This window comes from Canis aureus, chromosome 14, assembly GCF_053574225.1.
Source record: "Canis aureus isolate CA01 chromosome 14, VMU_Caureus_v.1.0, whole genome shotgun sequence".
NCBI classification, from domain to species: domain Eukaryota; kingdom Metazoa; phylum Chordata; class Mammalia; order Carnivora; family Canidae; genus Canis; species Canis aureus.
The window spans coordinates 20,507,125-20,518,376 of NC_135624.1; the positions used below are offsets into that span (position 1 = coordinate 20,507,125).

Genomic DNA, 11,252 nt, shown 5'->3' on the forward strand with positions numbered 1-11,252 from the left:
CTTTGGAGTAATATTTTTGTTTTAACCATCAGGGTTAAAGAAGTTCTAAAATGCATTACTTGTTCCTCTACTTTCTTTAACAAAGGACAGTGTACACAAATGATGGCTCACGGTCAACACTGCACTGTGGTGTATGTAGTTCATCAAATATTTACAGGAGCTCTGCTCAGTGACAGGCACGGCACTAGGTGGTGGGGCTTGCAGGCACACTCCTCAAGAGTCTTTAGGACACACTCCCGGGCCCTGGGCCAGCTGTTCTCAAATTGCAGTGCTTCTTTACTTCTTCTGGGCATTACATTTGATAATTTCCTGGCCTACTTCCTCACATTCAGGTTGCCAGCTGTCCCTTCTTCCTAGATCTGTCTGCAAGAATCCCTCTCGTTTTAAAACGTACTGCCTCTAACCTACTGTGGGCTGGGAAAGGAGATCACCGAACTGGTCAGAACTGTCCCTCTACAGTAAGATTAAATAAATACTAGGGGAGAAGTCCAAGTGATGCTCAGTCAACGACCCTATGGTTCGTGAGTGTGTGGATGACTTCCATTCCAGCTGTGCAGGACAGGTCACGTAAGGAAGAAGGGAGGTTCAGCAGCGAGAGGGGCCCAGCTCATAACCCCGCTCTGTGCTCTCAGGCAAGTCACTTATAAAGATCCTCTGCATCTAAAATACGTTATTTTAGACAAAAAAACATAAAGGCTGAAGAAGATACTGCCCATTACCAGGTACCCACTCTCAAGAAATATTAGCTGCTACTGCTATTATCATCATCATCAACTGGGCTCAAATATGTCATGCCAACAGGATATGGCTTCAACAGTGCCTGCCACAGCCAACTTCCCCTAACCACAGTCCCCTGTTCCAGGAAACAACTTCAGGCTGGTTCTTTGCAAAAGGATGGCCAATTAAATCACGAGTGGCAATGTGGCAGGGCAGTCTTTTAACTGATGAGATCACCACCATACCCCAGATGTGGCCTCATGTGAATGGCTCTCCCTAGAAGGAGAAACGATGAACAGTAAAGCCAATCAGACCACCTTCCTCCTGGGCCCGGGTAGAGTTTCCAGAAAAGCCCGGGCAGTAGCTGGCACACACACACAGGGGCAGTGGTGCTAGCCAAGGGAGATAGGAAGGCCCCGATGGGAAGACAGGTATTGTGCTGAGTTCTGAGAACCTACTGGAGCAGTTCCAGATCGGCGTCTGTTCCACGTCCCCTCAAATAAATCCAGTGACTTAAAGTGGCCTGGGTACTCTTCTGCTTTTTGGGAACTTCAGGCCTGCCGAAAGAGCCCAGGGAGGCTACTGAGGAGCTGAGCTCCATAGGACAAGTGCCTCCAAATGTCACCCTCAACCACACAAGTCCACCGCAAAAAAAAAAAAAAAAAGAAAAAAAGAAAAAAAAAAAAAAAGTCACCTGCATTCATTGAGCAGCCAGCCAGGGAACCTGGAGGATATGAAGTCAAGGAAGTGCCTGACTGCCCCAGAGACCACCCTCTCCTGCCCAGGCCACCTGCCTGCTCCAGCGGGAGGGCCGCAGGGAGCTCTTTCCACAGCCCACGGACACAAGAGCTGTGCTTCCAGGGCATCAATCACAATTTCCCGGGGATTAGGCACCAAGGAAGAGAGGAACAGAGTTATTTCTGTGGCTTAGTTAAGAAGAGCCATGTTATGAAACTAAGCAAACCACTGTGGTTGATTAGAAAAGGGCAGGAAGCCGGTTCTTAATAATACCACCACCCTGCAGAACGCATTAGCATTTACAAGGAATGTGCATCCCCTCGGCCTCACCGGCACCCCTCCAGGACCCCTCCAGGACAGGTCAGGATCTCCACTCGCAGGTGTGGAAACTGAGGCAGGGGTCAGGCACCCCGTCCAGGAATCTGTGGGGGTCACTTCCTTCCTCGGTCTGGGCTCACAGGCTGCCTTCTAAAGGTTCTCCAAGAAGACCAGAGGGCACACACAACAAGGATGGTAACCCCACGCCTCGCATTACTGCTGAAAGCAATGAGATGCAACACAAGCCCTGAATGTAACAAGACCATAAACTGTCGGTTGGCTTTTGATTTTGGTCTCATTTTGTGTCTTTCTTTTTTTTTTAAGATTTTATTTATTCACGAGAGACACACAGAGAGAGGCAGAGACACAGGCAGAGGGAGAAGCAGGCTCCCTGCAGGGAGCCCCAAGCAGGACTCGATCCCAGGACCCTGGATCACGCCACCCAGGCGTCCCTCAGTCTCAGTTTTTCAATCACTTAGAAGAGTGGTCTCATTGGCACTTAGAGTCCAGACTTTAACTGGATGCCCAGGGGAGAGACTTGCCCCAACTCACCCCCGTGCGCCACGAGTCAACAACCCCAGGGAACAGAGCCGGGGCTGTGCTGAGCCGCTGGCCGAGGGCCGGCACCCAGCAGGGCAGGCTGCGGGTCCCAAGGCCCAGGCAAGGTCGCACAGTGAGGAGCCAAGGCAGAGGGGGCCTGCTTGCTAAGGGATCCCGGAGGTTCTCGGCTCAGGCAAAAACAAAACTTCAAAGGGAAGAGAAGCTGTGGGAGCTTCAAAGACCCCCTGCAGGACCAATTAACACCTACAAATGTTTATCTAAGCAGTCTTTAATGATGGCTACTTCACCAAACGGGTGCTGAGCCTCACCTCAAAAATAGCTGTTCCTCTCAAAAAGATGGGGTTGGGTAGGTGCAGGGTGTGGGGGGAAGGAGGGGTTCTGTGTTGTTCTCCAAGAGACCTGACCATGAAAAAGACAACTGCTCCATACTCAAGTGATAATCATCACAGACTTACTTATGATAAAAACACTAAAAAACTCTTATATAATAGAAATGAAAAACAATAAACAACAAATCTCTTAAAACGCAAATGTTTAAGTAAACTATCGTATGAGCTAGGAGTTAGTAAAAAAAAACATGTAGCCATTAAAATCCTATTTCAATATTTTATTTTTTTTAAATCCTAGTTTAATATTTTAATAGGATTTTCCTATTTAGCAGGAGTGGAAAATGTTCTTGGGTAATGTTGAGAAAAAAAACAACATGCAAAAATACCTCTGAAGTCTGACCGCAAACCCGATAGACTAGAATGGTGAGAGGGGTCAAGTGTGTGGTGTTCACTACTGCAGCCCCAGCTCCAATGCCCGTGAGTCTGGCACAAACAACGCACTTAAGGAAAATGTGTTGAATGCATTATTTACTTACTATTAATTAAATGATAATTATCATATCTCTACGAGGTACTTGGATCCACAGAGATAGAATGATATAATCATAAAGGCATATATGTATAACAGGCCGATGACACCGAAGCTCAATCATAGTGGTTAGTCCTTATAATGGGGAGCTCTTATCAAGGAGGTTAGAGAAAAAAATTAATTTTTAACATGTATACCTTCTCTATTTCCCCCCAATTTGCCACAAAGGCACTGTCTGTATAGCTTTTATAATTTTCTAAGCACTCTTCTTCTTTAGGGAGCTTGAGGACCTGGGAGCAGTGGTGTGAGGTGTTCCAGAAACCTGGGCCATTCTGTCAGAAATGGAAACTTCCACTGGGTCTCCCATTCCTACCGGAACATGCTGTTCACCTCCTTCCCCAGGGCAACAGCCACTCCTGTCTCATCTGTCTCGCAGTTCACCTGCAACCAGAGCGGGACACCCTGCACATTATGGGTGAGGGCAAAGGTCACACAGTCCTCCTCCTTCCTTTTCTTAGGAGAGCTCTGAGAGAGACTTAAAAGCAGAATCTGCATAGACAAAGTTATGATGGGAAGAGGTGAAGGAGTTCAATGCTTAAATGTCAAAATTAAGAGCCACCTAGGTGATATAACTGTGAGATCAATTTTTTTCCTTGGGAAGCATATTTAAAAAAGGAGTGGAAAAAAAGATATGATATACAACACCTGAATGACACTAAACTCACTAATAAATAACATCAGAACAGGTGGAGACTTCATTAGATTCTTTAAGGCAGTAACATTGTGTGGAGGGGAAAAAGAACCAAAGTGGGAATCCAAGGTCCCCAGTTATGACACCATTATTTATTATTCACCAGGTTTGCGACTCTGGGCTCCTTTAAGCTCTTAGGCCCGCACCTGAATCTGTAAAATGGGGACTTAACCCACCTCACACTGTTGTCGAAAGGCTGAAAGGAGCTAATAAAGGTGAATTCCAGTAACAGGTGCTCGACAGATCTTCCAGTGTTGAGGGAGGGCCTGGTTAGTCAAAGAATTTGGTCACAAGTGGAAGAGCTTCTAAATAAAAGCAATTATCACTGAGCTCATGGAAACGTGAGCCCACTGTTCACATTTGAACATGGAACATGCTCAGGAGACCGCAGAGGCCAGTGATCACTTGGCCTGACCTGCTTCCCTCTGGTGGCAGCAGGCCCTGGTGAGAACAAGAGAACTGGAACCAAAACACTTAGGCCTGTGTCCTCGGGTCAGCCACTTACAAAGCTGTGCCGCAGTAGACCAACCAACTCCCCACAGCTGATCTCAGTGTACACACCTGTAAAATGGCCTCGCAGGACACCGTGCAACGTGGTTGGAGCAAAGCAGCCAAGAAGCCAGAATGAATCAAGTGCAACCTTTGGTGTGATATTAGCATACTCGAGGTCATTTTCTCACAGTGTTCTGGGGAGGCAGAGCTACAGGCCTCGGACAGGCCAAAGACAACAATCGCCCCCTCTGCAAGTCTGTGCTAGCTAAAGTCACTGGCACACTCAGGAGAACCAAAGGTGGCCTTCCCTCAGGAGGGCCTGTCCAAGCCACTCGCTGTATGACACAATCCTGCAGGCTCCTGGTGTGGGTCAGATTCTACTCTAAACCGAGGTGGTTGTTGAACTGGACTCAAGCAATTCGTAAATGTCCCCCAGAGGTAACACACAGCACGCCTACCTCTATTTGGAGGATTCCTTGTAAATGAGGCTCCCAGGTCCTCTCCAGAAAACAAGTTCAGGTGGAGGTTAAGGGTAGCAGAGAGACCTAGAACCTTGGTGCAAAAAGACACCCTTGCCAATTTCATAATTTTGCATAATGTTCCCTATCTTTATTTTTAAACTGTGCTTGTATGGTTTATTTTAGAAATGTTTTTGTGCTATCATACAACTCTGGGGGGAGAGGCACTCGTATTTTAAAAACCTAAGAAGCACAATTTCCGCCTTTCATTTTAGAGGAGGAAAACATTCACCTAAGGTTCACGGCTGGATCATGAACTTGCTCCAGGGGTCTGTTAATATAGTTTGGGATGATGAGAAATAAACAAGTAATCATTTAAAATGATTACTTGTGCACATTTTCTTTTCCTATGAACACATCTGTATTCACCTTATCATTCGGTGAATTCATACTCTATTCCCTCAATCCCTTGAGGCCAAATTGAAAGGTCCAAAAACCTTCTACTTTGGCGAAACAGCTTCAGGGACCTACACCTTAGTTAGCAGAAGGTAAGCCCTAGAGCCAGAATTTGAAAGTCTAAGGATGCGGCTGTGTATCAACTCTTAAAATTCTATGACAAATGGTGCACGTATGGGGGTTTAGGGGTGATTATTTTTTCCTTCAAAGTTTGTCCAAGGTCTTCATCAGCTCCCCAAAGGTTTCCAAGAGAAATCCCCTAAGAAAGAGCATCAGTAAGGATCTCCCAGCAGCTGGAAAGCTTTCAAGTGTATCTGTAATTGAAAATGGAACACTGTATGTCAAGGGGGAAAATTCAGAAGGCCTGCATTCAAGGGCTGGCTACCCACCCACCCACCCCCCACCCCCCACCCCCACCAACAACCAGTTTTGTTTTTTTTTTTTCCACCTTAAGCAAATCCCTTAGACATTCTATCCTTCCATTTCCACATCTGTAAAATGAGGATACTGGAAGCTGAATGATCACTTAGCTCCAGGACCCTTAAAAATACCAAGATTGTGAGTTACAGCTTCAGCAAACACAGGAAAAGATAGCAAAAAGGCCTGCACAAAATCCTGCCTATTCCCAGAAGAGCTGCTTAAAATATTCACCGCTGCTTTCCTTGGAGGGGTCAAAGATAGAAGCCACCTCTCATTTCCTTCTCTTTCTTCCATTTCAGAAAGCCAAATTTGAAGCTTCACAATAATGCCCTTTGAAGGGATTTGAACTATGAAGTTCATGCAAAAAAACCATAGTTTTCTAAGGGTGCATAAGAAGCTCAAAGGAATAAAACAGAATTTCTCTAAAGCCTCACTACAAATCATGTAATCACTGCAGCAACTTATTTTAGCCAGTTTCACCTACATCTGTTAATATATGTAACTGGTGAAAATTAATTATGGGTGTCGTGAAAATGGATGTTTTAATATAATCCTGGAAGTCTGGCTCAAAAATATTGCTGTTACAAGAGAAAAGCTCATTCTGTGCAGGTCCTTGATACTTTCATTAATGAACGTCTGATTTTCACAAAAGTGCAGATGAGCTGCAAGTCCTCAACCACTTAGCACTATTTCTTCGCCATCACATAGGGCTAGGTTCCACAAAGAGCAACTATTTCTTTTTTTAAGTTGGTACACTTCTGCAGTATCCTTACAAGGCCATGACACCATAAATTTTCAATCTAATTATCAGACCTCAGAAGTCCAGGGCAAACTTCTATGTAGGCTGCTGGTGGCAGCAAATTAAACTGAAGATGTTTCACAGGCACCTGCTAATGAAGAAGACAAGTGGAGGAAAACTGATCGCGTCTTTATAAGCCATTTCCAAATGAAAGCGTCCAGCGCCCCTGAAGTACCCGCAAACCCATTCCACAGAAGGATAAGCTGACACCCGAGGTAATAAATCAAAAGTCACACTATGGGTCAAGTATGAGAAGTCAGACTTACATGACTTGTATAGACCTAACCTCAATATCACTTCCTTCTCTAAGACCCTGGAGAGAGATCAGCAGTGGGCTGGAGCTCTGCATCTCACATATGCCAGACTGACTTACAGAACACAACAGGGCGTGAAGGGGTTGCTGCTGGTTTCCAGCACAGCGCACGGTGACTCGCTGGGCATGAGCACTGTCACTGTGTTTCCGAGCTCAGTCTTCATCGTCATGTGTTTCGAAATTCAAAAGTCAACAGCAAAAAAGCAATAATGTTTGCAAGCACTATATCTCCATGATCAAGGGTTCTGATAACCCAATGAGAGGAAGGAGGTAAAACTCCAGGAAGACCAGGCTAATGGGCATGAACGTTCCACAGCACTGTCCCGTCCTACTGAACAAGGTTAGAGCTGAAAAGTGTGCAAAGGGGGACCGTGAAAAACATCCAGGAGGGACTCTGCTAAAGAAATCCCTGCTCGGAAGAAAGAGCAAACTTGCTTTCCTGACAAAAATGCCACGTTTCAGATGAGCCCCAATCCTGAGGGCCTGACCCCTTGTGGTCTTTAAACACACACCCAAAACAAGAGTACGGGTGTCAGATTTCCTGGCCCCCATCCCAAAGAGGTCAAAAATTAGTTAAGATTTAATTGGCAAAAATTAGAGGTTCTATGAAACCAGCTCCTCCTCCTTTCACTGCCAAGCTCTAGCAAATGCTTCGGCAGAGAATACAGAGATGAAATATTTATCTGGGGAAGGAGGAGGTAAAAAAAAAAAAAAAAAAAGACGATTGTTTTATTGGATGGAGGCGCGTTTCCCGAATAGATGTATAACTCCCCAATTCCCTAAGCTCAGAACTCAGCTCCAGCTCCTTTGGGAGAATGAGGACCACCGGAAACCTTCCACAAAATTCGGGTGAGACTGCTTTAGAAGACACGGAAAGGTTAGACTTCATCTCGAGTTACTCCAGCATAAGCCAGACAAAGAAATTCCTGAAAGGCTATAAGCATTTTTTTTCCTACGGGCACCCACAGGAACAGGGCAATGTAAATGTCGTGTAAACAAAGCAGTTTATTTACTGACCGCAATTTGTGTCTCTTGTGAGAAAATTTTAATCCACTGCAAATGAACCCAGCATTCACACCTAACTGCCCCCGAAGAAGAGTAAAATACAGATTATTCACGACTGAGCCCAGCCTCGGGTCTTCCTGCGCCGGGAAGGCAAGAGGTGTGGGGGCTGGGGAAGCCGAGCGCCTGAGCCCCGCTGCTCTAGTGTCTATGATCGAGTACAGGAGGACTTTAATTTCCCTTCCAGTCCCTCCCACAGAGGCCTGAGTGTCTGAGGAAATCCACGGACAACAATCAAACCTTTCATTTTCAGGGCTGCCTTCCCCACCACGGCCCTCCCTGTGCCAATCAGGTTTGCGAAGCGTCTCCCCTATTCTGCATTTCATGAATCAATTGCAAAATCTGCCAACCTCTGCCAGTTCCTCTTGTACTCAGCTGCGAGGTTCCCCTTCCTTCCCTGGGCAGCACAAGGCTGCTCTGCTTCTTAACTGGCGTAACGTGGAAATGCACCGTAGGAGCTCACTAACTCTTTCACAGCCAGACAGAAGTTGAGGGTCTGGGGCTCCGACCCCAGCCACTCGGAAACCGACCCGCCCGAGCTCAGGCTAAGGCGGATTTGTGGCAGCCGGCTTTGACCCCAAATCCCGGGAGTCGGTTACTGTCCCTGGAAGGAAAAGGAAGAGAAAGAGAGGCTACAAAGTATCCGACTCGGTTACTTAGCAACTGGACAAAACTAGCCTCACTACGGAGGGTAAGGAGGCATCTCCAGCCCATTCAGAGAGTAACAGTCTCCGATTTACATGCAAATGATAAAGACAAAAGGGAAAGGAAAATCTAAATTAGCAACTGGAGTTTACAGCCAGAGGGGCTGAGGCCCAGATTTTAAAAACAGCTTCTCCCTAGGAAGGAGATAGGATACAAACGTGCAAACACACGTACACGAATGAATGAATGAATGAATGATCACAGGCCCGCATCAGCTTGAGGTCTCCCTTCGCAAAAGTCAGTGCCACGGAGGGTAGGGAGAAGACAGGCACAGGAAAGTTTAGCAGCTTAAATTAAAGCACTTGCACCGCTAACATAAATTGAAGGCGTTCGGGAACCGACGATCGGAGCCTGGGGAATTCCCGGGAAAGCAGGACCCCCGCTCCTGAGAAGGGCAAAGAAAGCATCAACCTTGGGGGGGAAGGTCTGCGCGCGGCGGTGGGTGGACTCAGAGCCCCCTCGGGGGTCCCCGGACCTCCTCGCAGACACCCTGCCGCACCCGCTGGTGAAGCACAGCTCCCAAACTTGGATCGAGGCCACACCTTTCACAGACACACATGGCCCTGCAGGGTTTCCAAGCAAGAGGGAGACACTGTCGCCTACTTGGCCCGGGAAAGTGCTCCGGGCTTCTCCGCCGGCCCGAGCAGCTCAACCTCTCGGCCCCCAGCTCCCAGCCGCCTGCCTGACTGAGCCAGGCTGCTGGGTCCCAGGCCCCCCGGGGCAGGAGGGAAGAGGCCAGAGGACCCCTGTGCCCCACCCCCACCCCACCCCACCCCACCCCACCCCAACCTCACACCTGGCTGAGGTGGGCAGGGCCCGGGGCTGACCGGCAGCAGCGGCCTGAAGGCCGAGCCACTTACTTCTCATACTCGGTGTTGTCTCTGTCACAGCGAGAATCCTTGTGCTTTTGCCAGTCTTTGCCATGCTTGCAGGTGGTGAGAAGCACCACGTCCTCTCCGTTATGGACGTGATATAAGGCATTCCTGGTGTCTGACCCTATCCCTGTCAGGTACCTCTTCCCCTTGAATACCAGCATATACTTCCTGAGAGGAGGGATGGTGTTAAACTTCAAAAACCCCCTCTCCCCTCCTGTCCTGGGATGATCCTTAGAAAAGAGGGGAATGGAAACATCAAAGTTGGGTCGGAAGTTTTCAGTACTGATGCTGGCTTTGGCCAGCATCGCCTGGCCGATGTCAAACCCCACGTCCTCGGTGTAGTCAGGCCAGGTGCCGGAATATAAATTAAAAATTAAATGATTCCTACCATTGTTCCACAAGTGGAGACTCTGCACTTTGGATCTCAGATTGTGCACATACTGAGGTGACAACTGGTCTCTGTCTAAAGTATCCAGACTCAGGACAAAGAGGCACGCCTGGCTGGGGTCCGAGGTGTAGAACCTGGAGCCCTCGATGGCCGCTAGAATGTTTTGGTAACTTTCGGCGATTTTCTCCCCTTTTTGCTGCGGGTACACGTAGACTTTGAAGCCGTTTTTCTTGCAAAGGGTGAAATCGAAGCAGGACTCCATGCGGCACTTCTTTCCTTTGTAGATGCTCGAGTTGGCGTCTCGCTTCTGCCGGGGGGAGGCGTGCACGCTGGAATCCTCGTTTTCCAACTGATCCCCAGGGACGAAGGGGCGCAGGGCGTCCGGGAAGCGGGGCCAGAAGCGATCCGGGCTCGGGTGGTGCAAGCCATTCCGACCGCTGAGCTCCTCTCTCCGGCTGTGGCTCCTCGATGCCCTAAACTGCAAGCCTCCGAAGTAAAACAAAAGGGCGAGACAAGAGCCAGCTGAGAGCAGGATGAAATAGCGTTTTTTGGCCTGCATGTGTCCTGCCTGGGTCAAGAGGGTCGTCAATAAACGCGAGGATCGGCCAAGTTTCCCAATCAACACTTTCAGCTCCAGTCCGCCATCTTCCCGCCTGTGAAGACTTCAAACTCTCCGCTCCCACCTCCTCTGGATGCCTTTCCCCAAGCCGTGGACTGATCCAGCGCATGTGGGCGATTTCTTCAACTTTCTCCCCTTCGGTCTCTCATCTTTGGCTTGCACAACGGACGCGAGGGAGCGGGGCCGGGGATCCCTCACCCGGGGCGGCCGGGCGGGCAGCGGGCTGTAATTTTCTTGCATGCAACAAGACGGAGGAAAAGAAAGGGGGGGGGGGGGGAAGGGGAAAGAAAGAAAGAAAGAAAGAAAGGCAGAAAAAAAAAAAAAAACAGGCTGCCGATGCCCAATCAATGGCGAGGCGAAGCGGTCCCCTCGCCCTCGCCCTCGCCCCCGCGGGCTCCCCTCGGCGGCGTGCAAAACGAGCCCCGGGAAAGCAACTTCACCGGCTCCTCCTCCTCCGCGCTCCCGTGCAGAGCGCTCGGGGCGCGCCAAGTCCGCCGGCCGCTGCCCGGCTTCGGCCGCTAGTGCCTCCTGCAGCTGGGGCGCCGTAACCTCACGAATCCCTGCATGTCTCTCCGCCCGCTCCCGCAGCGGCTCCGGCGCTCCGGCGGGGTCTCGGGCTGCTGCTGCGCTCGCGGGGCCGGCCCCGGGACGCGCGGCGGCGGCGGCGGCCCGGCTGCAGGAGGCGGAGGCGGCGGCGGCGGCGGCGGCGGCGGCGGCGGCGG

General features: G+C 49.3%; 1 protein-coding gene across 1 annotated transcript in view; it reads right to left on the bottom strand.

Annotated features, from left to right (window-relative positions):
* Positions 1 to 10,767, bottom strand: part of EXT1 (exostosin glycosyltransferase 1) — a 284,562-nt gene extending 273,795 nt beyond the window's left edge. Inside the window, exon 1 of the mRNA XM_077847038.1 lies at positions 9,509 to 10,767. Coding sequence (XP_077703164.1) covers positions 9,509 to 10,470 — 962 coding nt within the window. The 5' untranslated portion in view covers positions 10,471 to 10,767. The remainder of the gene's footprint in view (positions 1 to 9,508) is intronic.
* Between the last annotated feature and the right edge of the window lie 485 nt (positions 10,768 to 11,252).